Source organism: Papaver somniferum, unplaced genomic scaffold, assembly GCF_003573695.1.
Source record: "Papaver somniferum cultivar HN1 unplaced genomic scaffold, ASM357369v1 unplaced-scaffold_80, whole genome shotgun sequence".
Classification (NCBI taxonomy): Eukaryota; Viridiplantae; Streptophyta; class Magnoliopsida; order Ranunculales; family Papaveraceae; genus Papaver; species Papaver somniferum.
Window position 1 is genome coordinate 1,102,268 of NW_020650971.1, and position 18,288 is coordinate 1,120,555.

General features: G+C 37.7%; 1 protein-coding gene, 1 long non-coding RNA gene, 2 other non-coding genes and 1 pseudogene across 4 annotated transcripts; all 5 read right to left on the minus strand.

Moving 5' to 3' along the window:
- Positions 1-801: 801 nt before the first annotated feature.
- Positions 802-876, minus strand: TRNAL-CAA. The gene has a single exon. It is a non-coding gene; the product is annotated as a tRNA-Leu (tRNA).
- Positions 877-1,660: 784 nt separating this feature from the next.
- On the minus strand, positions 1,661-3,508 carry LOC113344983. The gene is made up of 3 exons (XR_003357969.1): positions 3,194-3,508; positions 2,997-3,102; positions 1,661-2,230 (listed from the first exon to the last, which is right to left on the minus strand). It is a non-coding gene; the product is annotated as an uncharacterized LOC113344983 (long non-coding RNA).
- Positions 3,509-4,363: 855 nt separating this feature from the next.
- LOC113344903 (auxin response factor 5-like) lies at positions 4,364-5,854 on the minus strand. The gene is made up of 5 exons (XM_026588788.1): positions 5,752-5,854; positions 5,600-5,632; positions 4,856-5,187; positions 4,585-4,775; positions 4,364-4,466 (listed from the first exon to the last, which is right to left on the minus strand). The coding sequence occupies exons 1-5, from the start codon at positions 5,852-5,854 to the stop codon at positions 4,364-4,366; spliced, it is 762 nt and encodes a 253-aa protein (XP_026444573.1).
- A 6,227-nt stretch (positions 5,855-12,081) lies between these two features.
- Positions 12,082-12,273, minus strand: LOC113345098 (annotated as a pseudogene).
- A 1,406-nt stretch (positions 12,274-13,679) lies between these two features.
- Positions 13,680-13,792, minus strand: LOC113345094. Its single transcript, XR_003358001.1, has one exon. It is a non-coding gene; the product is annotated as a small nucleolar RNA Z266 (small nucleolar RNA).
- Between the last annotated feature and the right edge of the window lie 4,496 nt (positions 13,793-18,288).

Sequence of the window (18,288 nt, forward strand, 5' to 3'; positions counted from 1 at the left end):
TAAAATGAAGTTCGGCTACCTGCGTATGCTACATCAAGTAACCGAACTGCACATACAGAAGAGTTCGGTTACATCGCAATGCATATTTGGTAACCGAACCACCTTGACCTGGCCGAATTTTTTTACTGAAATTTTCATTTTGGCCAATTTTTTGCACAATTCAAGCTACATTAACTAAATTTGAGCCATACCTGAGTACCCTCCTCCTCTCGATAATTCTGATTCTAACATAAGTATCCTATTAATAACTTACTAATCTCTAACTAATCATTGCACCAACACTAACTAATCATTACACTAACAATTATTTAATTACAAATGACTTTTATGGTATTAACAAAAAATAAAGATAAGGGGTGGCTGGATTTTACTTCAAATATCCATCCCCAAATAAATGAGTTGTCCCCTACCAAAATGAGCTAGTGCCCAAAAAATCGTTCTAAATTAACTGGATGTCGTTCATATAACTGGTTGTTAGAATAAAAAAATACTTTGAGCACTATAAAAATAACTGAAAAGTGCAAAACTTGTCTGAATTAACTGGATGTCGTTCATGTATCTCGTTGCTAGCTAAGTTAAAAATACTCGAATAACACATGCAAATTTATGTCGTTCATATAACTGGTTGCCAGATAAAAAAAAATACTTGAGCACTATAAAAATACCTGAAAAATGTAAAAGTTGTCTGAATTGACTGGATGTGGTTCTTGTATCATGTTGCTAAGTTAAAAATACTTAACACATGCGAGTTTTTTCCCTATTTTTTTTTCCTAAAATTACTTTAAATTAAAAAAATGTGATTGTCAGAAGTGAGGTTTGAACCCACGCAGGGCCAGAACTTGAGTCTGGCGCCTTAGACCACTCGGCCATCCTGACTTCCCTGTTATGTAAGGTTAGCCAGGGTAATGCCAGTGCCCAATGGGAAATATCCAATGGACATTTGGTGGGATACATAGTTGATCAAATTGAAAATCCCAAAATGGGATGATACTCTAACGAGTAGCAGCCAGCAGGTGGTGTTTTACAGAAAAGTGCAGCCAACAAATTTTGGTGGTCCATAATATGAAAACATGTCATGTACTGTACTGTTATCGAGAGGAGAGTGACTTGAGAGAGACAATTGTGTATTTCTTGCTGCTTTACCTCTCAACAGTCATAGCACTGTTGACTGTTGAGATTTAATGCTGCTGCACCAACACCACATTCCACCAATTCGGCAATCTGGTAAGTAAGACTGCAACCCATGGGTTCAGCAGTGCACTAGACCTAGGCTAAAATTATATCTAAAGATGAGGATTTCTAAATAATTAGAGCCTGGTCTACGTGTTTTCGATACCATGTGCCTGTATGTCCAAACTGCGCATTTCTCCAGGAATGCACTTGTTCTTGACAATGGATAAATTCCTTGAAACCCATTTCATTTCTTGCAATCATCCAAAATGGAATTGATATGTAGGGGACCCACTTTAAGGGGGGATGTCAGGGGAGGAAGCACCCAAAACCGCCGCCTTAAATTGTCAATGCCGCAGTTGAGTGGTGGTGGTGTTGAGTGGTTAAAAGTGAAAAGTGCAGGCAACAATCTTGGTTGTCCATACTGTGAACATGTCATTGAGATGGGGACTTGAGGGAGACAAATTGTATGTAGCTCTCGCAGCAGTGATGATTGTTAACAGTATATGATGCACCATTGTGTAGCTAGTCCTTTGCCAACATCTCTACCCCAAAAACTTGCCATTCTAACAGGGATGCGGCATATATCATCACCATGTTAGCTCGGAAAATGGCCTAAAATCATCTGAATATGGAGATGCTAAATGTTTATTATATACTTCTTGCAACCTGTCAGATAAACAAATTGACTGGTTAACAGAAAACCAAAAGAACGTTTGTTTTCATCTGTCGTCTCCCAATCCAACCTCTCTTTAATTTTATGCTTCTTCTCTCTATCTTTCTGCTTCATCTTATCGTATCTTCCTACAATTTCCATCACTTGTTTGAGATTGGCAATACCCACAAAACTATCTAAAATGGGTTCTTCTTCAACTTGCAGAGAAAGAAGATTTTTCCCGAATAGTTTTAGATATATCGATCTTTATTTAAGGAGATGATAAAGTCAAAGAAAAAGAGAAAAATTCTCTCATTGTTAAACCTTTTTGAAAAATCTTCTTATTTAGACATTCTTAAACCCTTCTGAACTTTGTCTTCGTTTCGTATTGCTCTAATTGAAAACCTGCAACAAACATCTCTAGAAATCAGCTCAGAGTTTCGCTGAAAAAGAAGGATTAAGGTAATGATTTTTTTCCAAATGCTATTATATTAATTTCTAAATATTAGTATGTGTTTTTTCTCTGTTTTGACTTCAACTTATATCCTTGGTTAGAGCTGGCAAACGGGCGGGACGGGTCTGGCTTGTGACCAACCCGCGGGTTACGGGTTAACACAAGCCTAAGCTCGCGGGTTGAAATTCTTCACGGATGATCATTTATCCCATCCGTGCCCATCCCGGGTAAAGCTCGCGGGTTCACGGGTGCTCACGGGTTAACTGGTTTTTGTTGAGTCAACTCGCCAGATACTAGTCATTAGTAGTTTAGTAATTTAGTTGCAGTACTTCATCAGTTCATGATTGAACAGTGAAAGAATAAACAGTATATTTGGTTCCCTTTTTTTCCTCGCTATCTAGATCCACTGTTGATGTTCTTGATGGCATTATGAATATGTCTGCATCGTTTCTCTTAAGAATAATCTTATTTCTTCATTCTACAAATGAAAATTATAACACGTGAAATTTATAAATCTACAGACAATAATTAGATTTCAAGATCTTCAAACACACATATCTATCACTGCATGTGCAATTCGATTTTTGTAGCTTTAAGAAATCCCCCAAAAAAATCCTTACAAAAAAAAAAAAGTTTATTTTCGGATGATGAATCAAAAAAATAAAAAATACTGGATGATTCAATCCAATTAGTAGTACTCTTAGTTTTCTGTTATACCTTCTGTTTCCTTCTTTGGTAGTTCTCTAGCTGGTCCACCTTCTAATGACTATCAAAAACCCTTAAGGATTTAATCCATTTGCTCCATTAAAAGAATTTACAAAAGCTGCATTAACAAACATGAACAAGCCAAACTTCAATTGACTGACCTATAAATTGAAATATTTTAAAAAACTAAACCGTGATTGAAACATCACCTGACTAAGAACGACTGTAAAATTGGGAAAATATTTGCTCAATCGAAGTAATCTCCTACTGAATCTCTAAAATTGAAACCTTAAATAATAAATAGAAATACTGGATCTAGGTTTTCTAGTGTAGAGATTAAACAAGAGGGTTAGAGAAAAATTGATCTAGAAAGAAGAAAAACTTAAATAGTGGCGATGGCATCAGTGAGATAGTGGTGCTCGTAAGAGAAGAAGACATGGCCGCTCTTCACTCTTCGGAGTCTTCTCTGCTCGTTCAAGAAGGAAGAGAAAACGAAAAGATAATGATAATTGTGAAAATGGGGAGTTAGGTTAGATAAGCTAATTGTGTGACACGCGGCCTAGTGGATATAGGTGGGGAATGAGCCGGGTTAACCCGCAGGTTTCACAATACGGGCCAGGTTAACCCGTTTCTTCACAAGCCACTAATTATACAACCCGCGCCCGTCTTGTTTAGTTAAGATCCGGGACGGGTGCGGATTTTCACGGGACGGGACGGACCAACCCGCGGGTTTTGGCTTGGTTTGACAGCTCTATCCTTGGTGCTAAACTTGGTGATGTAAGCAATCCTTTTGTGCATGCGTATAAAAAATCTATGAAGTAATAAAGTAAACAATATGTAGTATAGGCCTACAATTAAGTAAGACGTATTTGCAATACCAAAGCATCTTGTTCTATTTGGGAATGCAATGGATTTGAGTATGTATACAAGTGTTTCACAACAGGAGTCGTATAACTGTTGCTCGTGGTCATCCATAGCATGCCGAAACAATCCGCAAAAGGTCCAAACTACGGTAGCACATTGATTTTGTATACACCTAGGTAAGGAGAAAAATCAAAATGTTAGCTACAGGTCTTCCCACTAGAGCTGGCAAACGGGCGGGTCGGGGCTGGCTTGTTACGGGTTACACGGGTTCGGGTTAACACGGGTCAAAACCTGCGGGTCGATATTCTTCACGGGTGGTCATTTCTTCAACCCGCGCCCGTAACGGGTAAAGCTTGCGGGTTCACGGGTTACCCGGCTTGTTTAGTCAAAACAAAATTAAAGCTTAATTTTAATTAAAACAAAATTAAAGCTTAATTTAAAGAATAAAGTTCTCAAAAACATCAAGTCAAGGAAATTAGCTAGGGCCTAGGCGTGCTCCTCTTATAGTTTCCACATTACACTACCGTATTACTTGATAGATCCATTTTATCTCCGCTCATTTGCTGAACTTCTGAAGGAGACAAAATTCGGATGCAACGGACACAGCTAACGAACTCCCTGCACAATGGAACCCAATTATAGCTTTTTATCAGTTCAACTGATTGTCAATTGTGTTATTTAATCTGTTTACAGATTCAAACAAAAATCGGCAGTACAAGTACTAGAAGCGACTTACTCCCACGGATCATCACCAACAAGAAGCACATCATTTTCGTAATCTACATATACAAGCTTCCAGCTTGAACCTCTTGGATCATCAAGCATACCATCGAGGCCAAACATGCACGCTATAGCATATCTGAGATCATCGTAGTTCTTAAACCTTGTAACATCAATTGATCTCCCAACGGATCCTACCTTTTGGACCTGGAAGATAAAACATCAAATGTCATCAGTATTCACTCTTAACAGATAATTTTCTGGCGACACGGATATCAATTCAATACCTTTGTATACGTTCTTAGAGGTGGGGATATTTGCTGCCATGAGCCATTCTGTAAGAGGCCAGTGTCATCGAGATCTATATTGCTGGATGACGTACCTCCTGAATTGTCCTGAAGTTCTTGGAGAGAGAAGGCTTGAGAATCTACCATGCTTGCTGTGGTAATCTGAGACTGAACATCTTGGTTTGAACTGAAGTTACCAACTAAGCAATTAGAACTCTGGAACCCTTCAATCCCCAATGAGCCAATTCCGTCGAAGGCGGTGCTCGACACAGAAGGATCTATAATAGTGCTTCCTCCATTGCTTGATTCAAAATAACCCCAGAATTTAACTACTAGAACCACATGTATACGAGCATTCCTTAGAATCAAAACCCATTATCTCAGACTAATACAGGACACCATCACTCATTTTCAAAACCCCACAAAATCAACAAAAAATTCCTCTACAAATACAAACATTCTTTGATAGAAACTAAACCAAATTCCATTTTATAAACATCAATTTCAACACCACAGAATTAACTAAAAAATCTTCTTCAAACACCAAACCAAATTCCATCTTCTAAACAAGAAAATTCAGTCAGCTCATCAAATCAGTAAACAAAAATCCAGAAAATCAAAACCCTAATCAGTAAAAACCCCAAATCCACACTAATCTACAAATTTTAAAAAATCAGAAAAAAAATAATCAAAGATGGTGTAAATAGAAAGAGAGACAAAGAGAAGGAGAAGAAAAATCCTCACCAGGATCGCACTGCATGAAAAATGCTTCCACATCTACACCACGCAAAACAGAAACAAACATTAAAAACCAAAACCCATAAACCCTAAAATTCAAAACAAAATAAAAAAATAAAATCAAAATCAAACAAGAAATTGAAGAGTCAAACACTAACCAGAAGTGATAGCTTTAATCATCCCGGCTCTTCTACCTTTAAAATCCCTAAAAACTTCTTCTACTACTGTTCTTGGGTTATACTGTCCACCATTTCCATCCATTTCTTCAAAATTCCGGAAAGTCGATTACCATTACAAACACCCAGATCCCCTTTCAATTCACGACTTCTTCATCTTCTTTGTACTTAATTAATTAAATTCAATAACACCATTACAAACACCCATGAAACCTTTCCCCTCGACTCTCTGTCCCAATCTCACCATTATAATCTCTAATTACCAGCCGAAGAACGCAGAGAATAAGAGAAGGAGCAGAAGAAAAAAAAGAGAAGGAAAGAGAACGATGTCTCTTTAGTTAGTTTTAGGTTTAACCTTTTATAACTTAAACCTAGGGATATGATTAACCCTAGATAATCTGACGGTCAGGATTAAATAAAAATTAGTAATTAGGTATTGTAGACGGGTTAACGGGCTGAACCCGCGGATTTACGGGCCGGTACGGGTTAACCCGTTTACTCACAAGCCGACATTTCTCCAACCCTAACCCGGCTTGTTTAGACACCAGCCGAACCGGGTGCGGGTTTTTCACGGGTCGGGTCGGACAAACCCGCGGGTTTTGGCTTGTTTGCCAGCTCTACTTCCCACGATGGATTAGATTACCCACTGTGGGTCCCACATGGGGTATGTTTTGTTCAGGCACATCCAACGTTCAAAATGTTAGCTGCACTTTTAACAGTCAAAAATCAAATACTTCAAGCATCTAAATTGATCTTTGAGTTTGCCAACCAAAAACCGTAGACTCATTGACTTACCGTGAATTGAGTCCCGCAGTTTCGAATGGGACACATGGGTGGAGAGCCCAATCACATGCTAATCCGAGGGCGTGATTCAGGAGTGGGATTCACGACCCAAAAACAAACCCCCTGCTAATTCTTGGATGGATGTTCAAACCTAGAAATAGCAGGCGTCATATTCATCCCTTCTATAAATATGTTAACTTTCCATAGGGGAAATTTGTCCTCGACCATACATGGGAAAGTTTCAGTAGCTAAGTGGGGTGAAGATCATTTAAATATTAATGCCAAGAGAACCTATTTGCTTTATAGATGACAGTGGACAAGATCAAAATGTTATAATGCTGGAAGTCCAAGAACAGCTGCAGACATTGTATCAGTTCACAATCGGTCGAGAAGACTATTCTAATCGATGAAAAACATACAAAAATTGGTATGCAGTTAGTAGGAGGGAATGCGGCTATCCGAGCTTACATGCATGAAATCAAGGATCATGAGCTAAATAGCTTGGAAAAGCATAATCCACATAGTCATCTTCTAACACAAAGTTGGTACCAACTGGAAAACTCATTTGCTTCATACATGGAAATGTGTGTCCACCATGGGATCCAACACACAGTCAGTCTCACAGGATTGGCAGAACTAAAAATTCAAACAAGCATGCACATGGTACAAACAGCATACGAAAAAGACTAAGAGTTGGACGAAATTGAGTTGATATCATAAATGTGTTGAAAAAAAATGGGTTTCACAAAGGATGAATGACACAGAGAAGAAAGTGTTGCACTCCAAAACTTTCAAGGCTTGTATAAATTTCTTTTAGACAAATATTTCTACCCTCCCAATAACAATTGGCGATTACAACAGGTATGCGAAATATTGCCTTCAGGATACAATGAAAGCCCTGCAACGAAAACTGAATTCAAGGTTTGTACTCCTTGATTCAATCAAGAACACACAAAGAGATTTCTGATTTCTGATGATGCTTTTTGAAACAGAGAAAACAGATTGATTTTTCTTATATGTTAAACGAAACTGGGAGAAGCTATTTATAAAGGGTTTTACACCTGTTGGGAATAGGTTTTTTTATTCGCCAACAGGTTTCTATTCACGAACCGTCAGGTTCCTTCATCAACAGACATCAATGGTGATGAAAATAAAATGTGAGATGCAGTTAGTAGACAAATTGGGACTGAATCAAATCCGCTAAATATGGATACCACATCCCTACGGCTGACTGGCCGCTACCAATTGTAGTTTTGGCAATATCAAGTGTAGTTTTGACTCGACCGCTGTAGGAAAATAAAATCAATCGGAAATCAATCATAAAAGAGAAAAATAGATATTCAAAAGATACCTCATACTTTTGAACCATAGATTTACATACACAGCTAAAGGGGATACCAAAATTACTTGGAAGGCATACTACTCAAAATGAAGAAATCAAAGAGATACAATTTTATAGTTTCCCACTATATGATCTAAATTTACAAGTATCCTGAGAGAGTCGATAGAAGACTAACTGAAAGACTAGGCATGGTTCTGTAAAAGCATTTGACAGCAAAAAAATGTCCGGCAACAGAGAGAATCATTGTTATTTCTCTCTGTTAGCCAAAACAAAATTTTCCATTCCTCTTACAAAATCCGACAACATAACACCATAAAAGGATAGTAACAACAATTCTATGTATATTGTCCCGATAAAAATCTCGACAAACAATCATGTGAGCCCCCGATAGTAACTGCAAATATGGTGAACGACATATTTTGCCACTTTACAAGCCTAAACAAATTAGCCTTGTGGTGCATTTAGGCACGTTTTACACCGAGTTGAGCCTTACAGTTGGAACAATGCAGTGTTCGTCATGCTGCATGTTGATTTTCTTTGTGGAGCTAATCTACTCATCATCTCTCGTTGGAGGAATATTCCAGGTGCAATTGTTCTTCAAACCTCTTTAGACTGAGTGCAATGGAGGAGGGAAGGTCGTGGTTGCATAGTCACGCCATGCCACCTTGAAGAAAGGGCTGAATATATTATATATAATTTTAAAGAGTTTTACTATTTTTAAACATCTTTATTATAAATTTTAATATATAAAGTGGGTCCATTTTAGATTCTGTTTATTTTAAAATTGAAAATTAAAAGGGAACGAGAATATCCTCCTCGCTTTTCACTTTTTTTTTCTGGCGAAGATGAATTCAAATCCCCTCCCACATTCCCTGCTTTCTAGAAGAGAACGAGGATTTCACTTTATTTTAGTTTTAACCATGGTTTTTCATCACTATCCTTCCCTTCAATCGCTCCACTACACTCAGCCTTAGGTCGGTCTGGTTTCCCCTTTATTACTTACTTGAGCTTAGGGCTGAACATGGTTTCGGTTTTCCGCTGGAACCGGACCGAATAAGACCAATTAGGTAGAAACCAAACTGAACCATTTATTAATGGATTGGTTATGGTGTAGAAGGTGGAAAACCGATAGTGTTGGTTTTGGTTTGGTTTGACCTCTAAAACCGAACCAAAAACCATTGGAAAACCGATTAATTTTTAAACTTAGTTTCTACCTTGATTACAAGTATTAGATTCTATCAATTGATTTAGAGGATAAATAGAAACCCTAAATCTAATATTTCATTATGATACTCTCCCTCTTTCTCTTTCTCCTTCTCTCAGTCGCCTCCCTTCTCCACCCCTAACTACAGCATCCACTGCTGCTACTATCGGTAGTAACTAAATTAAAATATATTATATATCTTCTTTTGATCTCTAGATTTAGAGTAAACTTAACTATTCTTGATACATTATCAGCAGCTACAATTTTTTCATCTGTAAGTTTGTGTATTTTTTATTCGAATCGTTTGACATAATTATTGGTTAACCAAAAACCACTGGGACAAACCGAAACCGGCTGAAACCATTTAAAAACCGAACCAATGGTTAATGGATTGGTTTAGATTTTTAGAAACCGATAGTATTGGTTTCGGCTTTGGTTTGGCTAGAAACCAAACCAAAACCGACCATGAACAACCCTACTTGAGCTAATTCTAAAAAAAAATTATGCGACTTTTTGTACTTTTTTAATGTTTGATGCATATGAATACTTAATAAATAGGTTTTAAACGGAAGTAATATCTTTACCACCGGATGAGATGATCCCAACTAAAACAAAAAGGAGATGTGAGCTCCACCCTTAACAGCCCCTGTTTCAGTTGGGATTATTTCCTAAAATATTCCCGCGGTAGTATATCGCTCATCGGTTTTAAATTATATAAAGACCTAAATTACATGTAAAAAGACTTAAAAAGCAAGAAAAACTCATACCTAACATCCTTTTTTATGGATTATATTTAACTATTAAACTAAAAGTTCACGCTGTCCCGAGTATCACTATGCTCATTTTTATTTTATTTTTCTGTTTTCTTTGTATGTTAAGAATTCATCCGAAAGAACTAACTTGGGGAACTAGCAATTCTTACATCAAAAAAAAAAAGTAGAGCCAATTGCTTTTTCCCGGACACTAGATTAATCTACAGTGTCATTATGCTCAGTCACGTTGTTTTTCTCTCGCGACATGTCGTCCCTTTCTATAATGTTATTCATGCGCTTCCAAATATATTTCAAAAATGCTAGACCCACCAAAAAAGAAACGGGAATTGCACCTAGAGGATGAAACGGACACAATACTACGTTCTCAACATTGGAATAGAGATAGGTGGTAATGGACTCCTCCTCAGCATTGGAATAGAGATAGGTGGTAATGGACCCCTCCTCATCATTGGAATAGAGATAGGTGGAAATGGACCCCACCTTCCCTCTCACACTGTACACTACTCGGTTCTTCTTGTCGGTCATTTAATCATTTTCCAATAAATTTCATGAAAATCACCGAATAATTCACCGTGTAAAAAGGGTGGTGGGGTTCACTACTGACCATCCTTATCCCAATACTAAGAACACAGCATCATGTTAATTCAATCTTTCAGTCAATTTAGAATCACTTATATTACTTTTCCTACTATTTACTCCCGAAAATGATACACATCCCGCGGGCCAAAGCCACGGGATTGTACCGCAAGAGAAAGAAATGTGGGGACATTGTGACTTGGCGGTTTTGCGACGGTTGGGTTTAGTGTGCGTCCCACCCCGTATGTCATATCGGGATAACCCGTGGGCCCGTGGGATGCAAATCATTTCCGATATACTCAAAAATTTAGTAATTATCTTTTAAAACAGAAAACCTTGATGAACCGAGCAGAAAAACAAAAACAAAACCATCACACACGATGCCTTCCCTGCTCGTCTTCCGAGAGACTGGGCCCACTGGGACTCACAAATAAAAAAAACATGTGGACAACGGGTTTGCTTTAGTGGTTCTCTATGAAAAAAAAACATGACAAAACTCACAGTTTTTCTTTTAACTTGTGCTCCCAATGAACCCAACCCTTCGAAAGACGTGCAGGAAAATATTGTGCGCGGCGGTTTTTAAGTCTATACAGACTTTTTATATCACTTTTATTACTTTTTTTACCTTCCAACTAAATTGAGAGAATAACTTGGGGACAGTACACGGTTAAAAATTTTCAATGCGCAATATTTAGCATTTGAAAATACCTAGCAACAGTACATGGTTAAAAATTTTCAATGCGCAATATTTAGCATTTGAAAATACTAGCAACTGAAATACTTTCCAAAAACTGCTAGACCCATTCTGGATCGGAAATGATACAATATCGAAGCAGTGCACCGTGATCAGATCCAAGGGCCATTAGGGCATCCCTGAGGGAGATTTGCAGGAGTAGGGTTAAGAGTGGGGTCCACCACCTTTTTTTCTCTCACACCAATGATCACGGTGCACTGCTTCGGTACACCAAACATTTCTGATTCAGGATTGGATACCATGGCTGATTGTACCATTAAAAATCCAGTGGTCTCCCACAGGCTTAACAGAGACGGCCAGTTGAGCCATCCCACCGCGGTCTAACAATTCTTGTTTTTCCTAAACTTATACACCCATAACGACGGTGTTGGAACTAATAACACTTGAAAATATTCTTAGAAAATCAAAGCCAAGAGTGAGAGGTAGAACCACTGAAACTACAGTATTAGCCAACGTGCTTAGATGCGCATCCGACTCAAAATTAAAATATCATCACTACATTTCATGGCCCTCCCCATAAAAAATAACATTGAATTTAACTTTGTTCAAGTAATGGCAAGAGAAATCAACTTCTGTATCGGGTTTCTTTATAATAAGATTCATACAAAAATTCATTTCCTTAACCATCACCATAAATAAGAAGAGTTCAGTGAAACCCACAACTACAGCTCATGCAGGAAGGTTGCAAGCAAAGATTCTAGACTGACACAGTGCTAGTCAGGAGACAAGCTACTAGCTAGTCTACAGGTTTCCTTCAGCAAAAAACTCATCAAACCTAAACACCTTAATATCCCAAAGCTCTCTGAACCATCAAACCAAAACACCTTAATGACAGAAAAACTAAACCTACAAAATCGGATGATCTTAAGCTGATATCGTAAAATGTGAGATGGAGTTAGTAGACAATCGGGACTGAATTAAACCCGTTATCTGTGGATACCACATCCCTACGGTTGTCTAGCCGCTACCAATTGAAACACAAATGTCAACTGGTTTTCAATTTATGCATCATTGGTATAAACTACTGCAAAGGAATTATACATAACCTTCACACTCAATAAACCCAATACATGCAATATTACCCACCCGTATCAGATTATTGTGATACAATACGGAAAATAAAACAAATTCACCAAACAATTTTAGTTATAGTAGCAAAAGAGTCACCGAAATATTTAGAACTACTAGACCCACCGAAGAAAAGCCGAGAACTACACCGTGAGATCAAACGGACAAAATATTACGTTTTCAGTTTTGGAATAAGAGTAGGCAGGAGTGGGCTCCACCACCCCTCTCACACGGTGCATTTAGTCATTTACCAATATATTTCTTGGAAAACGAATGGTTCATCCGAAAAAAAAATTACCGAATAATGCAATGCACCGTGTAAAAAAGGTAGTGGGGCCCACTCCTGCTCTCATCTATAACAGTATAAAAAGAATGGTGATGCCACCACTGGTCGCAATATTGTGTCGATTCAATCCTTCACGGCTCATTCCTTTAGTGAACCTAGAATCACTTATATTACTTTTTCTACTATTTACTCCTGAATCTAATAATTATCTTTGAAAATCCTTCATGCTAATTGAGAGACTAACTTGAGGACAGTTAACGAGCATTTGAAAATCGGAAATGATAACCTTACCGATTTTCTGTCCCGACCAACCCCTATTGTCTCCGACGAGTCCCATGGGCTATTTTTCGTCAGGACACAGCTCGGGATAAGAAATCAATGGGTGTACCACCCTTTGAAAATTGAAAATACTAGCAACTGCGATACTTTCCAAAAGCTGCTAGACCTATTCTGGATTGGATACCACGGCTGATTGTACCATTGAAAAACCCAGTGGTCTTTACAGGCTTAACAGAAAGACAACCAGCTGAGCCATCCCACAGTGGTCTAACAATTTTTGTTTATACACCCATAACGACGGTCTTGGAACTAATAACACTTGAAAATATTCCTCACAAATTAAAGCCGCGAGTAAGAGGTAAAACTACTGGAACTATATGCAGTATTAGCCAACGTACTTAGAAGCGCATCAGACTAAAAATTAAAATATCATCACTACATTTCATGACCCTCCCCATAAAAAAAAAACATTTTTACCTTGTTCAAGTAATGGCCAGAGAAAAAAGGTTTCTTTATAATAAGATTCATACAAAAATTCATTTTATTAACCATCATCATGAATAAAAAAGGTTCAGTGAAACCCACAACTAGACTAGCTTGCAAACAAACCAAAACACCTTAATAATAGAAAAACTAAACCTACAAAACCGGGACTGAATTAAACCCGCTACCAATTGAAACGCAAATCTCAACTGGTTTTCAATTTATGCATCATTGGTATACACAACTGCAAAGGAATTATAGATAGCCTTCACACTCAATAAACCAATACATGCAATATTAGCCACCCGTATCAGATTATTGTGAAACAATAGAGCAAATAAAACAACATTTTTAGTTATAATAGCAAAAGAGTCAGATTAATTATTGCCAAATAAACATTGTAAGTTCATGAAGGAGAGGAGATTTCTCTGTGTCTCCGTTCACACATCTAATTGAATCATCATACTCCTTTACCAGCTATCTTTTTTTTTGAGAAGAAAAATCCAATAAAATTGATAAATGTCTCCCAGTTGTAATGTGAAGCAAAAATTGATGATTACAGTGCAATGCATCTCAGAAAAGTTAAAATCTAAAATCAATTTGAAAACAAGATTCTTACCATTGAAGCTATAGAGTGAGAGATAGCAGCAAAATATCAGGCCGAACAGACATTCTACTTAATCACGTACAATGTCGACCAAGAAATATCCGGGCATGAAATCCAGAAGATATCACCTGTACCAGATCAGAAGAATCAAAGAAATACAAGATCGAATTTTTGAGGTTTTGAAGGTAGAGAGAAGGCGCAGAAAATCTGAGTTAGGAATGGAGGGACTAACGAAGCTTTATGTTGCCGTGGTGACACAATCTATGGAAATTTAGGGTTCCTGCAAGTTTACATTTTTGTCCCTCACTTTCCTTCCATTACTGGACTTTGATGGGTAACATGACTGGGTTTCATTAGATTGGGAGGCCCATGATGCATGTAAGAAACAACTCCTTTGGTTCACCAAAAACATAAACATCGACAATGCGCAAGAGCTGAATTGCATTATAGTTGTCAACCAAATCAGGGTATGATGCATCCATTCACACTGCACAGCACTACCTAGCTACCAGATCAAAAGTTCGGCCAGGCAACAGCCAAGATTTCCGAGTGAAGATATGAATTCGAAATGCTAGCTGCACTTTTACTGCAAAACCCAAAAACCTGCCTCCATACTAATCTTAGGAGCCGGGGATGGGATTCACGGACCCAAAAAGGAGACGGGGATGGGATTCACGGACCCAAAAAAACCGCCCCTACTAATCATTGGGTCACTAGGGCAACTGGTGTCTCGCGCCGCTGTTTTGAAACATCCTATTGAAGTTCCCATTATGAAGTATTTGAATTCATTCAGGTCCAAAAGTTTTAGTAGCCAAGTGGGGAGGACTGTGGAGTCCTCTGGGTAAGATTCCATGAACTGCTTATAAAATCTCAATTTATAAGAACCCAGAAAGACCATAGAAAGACTTAACCTGAAGACCAGGCATGGTTCCAATGGGAAACCATGAGCATAAGGTAATCTGTCTATAGTCTGACGATAAACTGTTCTTCTTTTGACACCAAAAGTATGTACATCTTCACATAGTTACATTGGTGACACAATCAATGGAATAGTCATTTACCCACTGACTCAAAGAATAGCTAATCCTTTAGCCTTTTAGATTGCTAGGCCATAAAAGAAGTAGAGGAACTCAATCTCTACATTATATACGACACACATGTAATAATTGTGCCAATCATTCTCCTAAAATGATGCATGATTTCCACCTTTAAATTGTCTCCCCAAGCCAATCCCAACCCCCTTGAAAGTCCTACAGATGAACACAATGTCAGGTTTATGTGCTAGGTACAACTTGGTCAGGTGAACCAATGCCCTGACAATTCTAAGAGAGTAATATCATGGTGCTAAATGAAGTAGAAAGACAATCCAAAATAACACAGAACAGTTCAAAAAGTTCTACCATAGAAACTAAAAAGCTTGTACTAAAAGCGAATCAGCAAGCATTAATGTGGAACACTAATCTAAATTTATGAGAGCATAAGCATACCATGTTTCACATAATACCTAAAGCATAAACTAACACCATGGATAATGCCAAACAGTGGATTCCAAGAGAATTAGTTAGTCAAACAACCGTATAATCACATATGAACTTCAGAGTTAAGTGAAATATGAGAAGCAACGGTGTAAATTGGCAGCCTATAAGTGGGTGTAACTGGATGAATCTGACTAGAAAAGCAGTTTGGTAAAAAATACAAATTCTGAGAAAACAAGGAGATTAATATGGATTACCTGATTGTCTGCCTTAGCCTTGATTAATTCTTCTTTATTCTCGGTGCATCGCACAGGTTGCATACTAGTGGTTCTAAAATCTCTAAAGAGTTCCTAGAGTAAGTATATAAGTTTTTTTATCTTGAACATAAATGTCTTTAAGATGGAAAAGGTCAAAGTAAACCGTTTTAGAACTATATTTAAACTCCTCCTGTAACAAAATATTCTTTCGGCACAGTTTACTTAACTCAGTTCCTGCTACTTATAAATCCCGTGGAAATCTCAAACGGAGATCCAACATAAATCCCGTGAAAACCTCGGAAGGAGATAAAACAAGGGTTTGGGAAGCCACTCTAACATTGGGATTGTAAAGGACATTAGTGATCTCCACCATTCTCTTGTACGAGATTTCCTTAGAAAAATCTCAGTCGATCTAGCATCTTCAAAAAATAATCACCGATAGAAAATCCAGGATATTATCCGGAGTTAGAGAATGGAGATATACTTCAGCCTTTTACAATCCCAATGCTAGAAGGGCATCCCTCAAAACTGTTTTCCTTATGAGATTTCACATAACAAGTTACAATGTTTTCATGCTAAATTGAGAGACTAACTTGAGGACCAAACAAGGTTCAAATGCACAATAGTTAGCATTTGAAAATACCTTTCCGAAGCTGCTAGACCCATTGTGGATTGGATACAACAGCTGATTGTACCATCGCAAAACCCATTGGTCTCTACAGGCTTAGCAGAGACCTAAGGTTTTTGGTGGGGGATTCCAATTTCCACTAGTGATCTCCACCATTCTCTTGTCCGAGATTTCCTTAGAAAAATCTCAGTCGATCTAGCATCTTCAAAAAAAAAATCACCGATAGAAAATCCAGGATATTATCCGGAGTTAGAGAATGGAGATATACTTCAGCCTTTTACAATCCCAATGCTAGAAGGGCATCCCTCAAAACTGTTTTCCTTATGAGATTTCACATAACAAGTTACAATGTTTTGATGCTAAATTGAGAGACTTACTTGAGGACCAAACAAGGTTCAAATGAACAATAGTTAGCATTTGAAAATACCTTTCCGAAGCTGCTAGACCCATTGTGGATTGGATACAACAGCTGATTGTACCATTGCAAAACCCAGTGGTCTCTACAGGCTTAGCAAAGACCTAAGGTTTTTGGTGGGGGATTCCAATTTCCACTAGTTTGTCTCAGGACAGCCAGTTGAGCCATCCCACAGTGGTCTAACAATTTTTGTTTTTCTTAAACTTGTACAGCCATAACATTGAAAGGCCATAATAAACAAATAAACAAAGACAGTATTCCAAAAAATGATTAATTTAAACTCATAAAAATATTCAAATTAACAATATTGCTAATATGGATGCCGGATTACCCGGAAGCGTACCAAATTCCATATAAGACAGAGGACTTTCTGGTTTGTCTTGTATGAATTTTGGTAACCTCCACAATAACCTGGCACCCCTATTTGCAGCCACCAAAATTAAAGCTAGAGAGTGAGAGGTAGAAGTAGAACTAATGAAACCATATGCAGTATTAGCCAACATGCTTCGAAGTGCATTTGACTCAAAATTAAGATAACAAGTCTACATTTCATGGCAAGACACGGCAAGACATTATTCATGACCACACATAAGCCCTCTTCCCCGTTATTAAGTGGTGCTTATGCATCATATCTGCCAAGAAATATTCGGGCATGAGATTGGTATTCAATAAAAAACATTGAATTTTTCTTTATTCACAATAATGGTGCTAAATGAAGTGAGAAGACAATCCAGAATAACATAGAACAGTTCAAAAAGTTCAATGATAGCAACTAACAAGCTTGTACTAAAAACAAACCAGCAAGCATTTTACCACCAATTGAGAACACGAATCAAAAATTATGAGAGTATAAGCTACAAGATAACCAACAATTTATCACAATGAGGGGAAAAACATAATCCAAATTTAAGAGAGTAAAAGCATACCTACAAGCATGTCATCAAAATCAATCTTCTAAATGTCAAGAATAGTGAGGGTGTAAAGCGAACAATTCCATGTTACACTTATCACCCAAAGCATAAACTAACACCATGGATAATGCCAAACACTTGATTCCAAGAGAACTAGTTAGTCGAACAACCATATAATCATATATGAACTTCAGAGTTAAGAGAAATATGAGAAGCAACAGTGTAAATTAGCATGAGTATAAGTGGGTATAACTGGATGAATCGACTAGAAAATCAGTTTGGAGAAAAATACAAATTCTGAGAAAACAATGGGATTAATATGGGTTACCTGGGATTCCTTCATCTGCTTCACATTTTTTAATTCTCTGCCTTAGGCTCCATAAATTCTTCTTTATTCTCGGCGCATAGCAAGGGTTGCATACTAGTGGTTCTAACATCTCTAAAAACTTAACTAGCAAAGTAAGGTTTTCTAAGTTTTTCATCTTGAAAATTAATGTCTTTAAGATGGAAATGGCCAAAGTAAACCGTCTTAGAACTATATTAAACTTCTCCTGTAGCAAATATTCTTTAGACACAGTTTACTAATTCAGTTCCTGCTACTCAAATAATATGGCCGTAGTAGATCCCGTGAAAATCTCAGACGGAGATCCAACAGAGGTTTGGGAAGCCACTCTATCA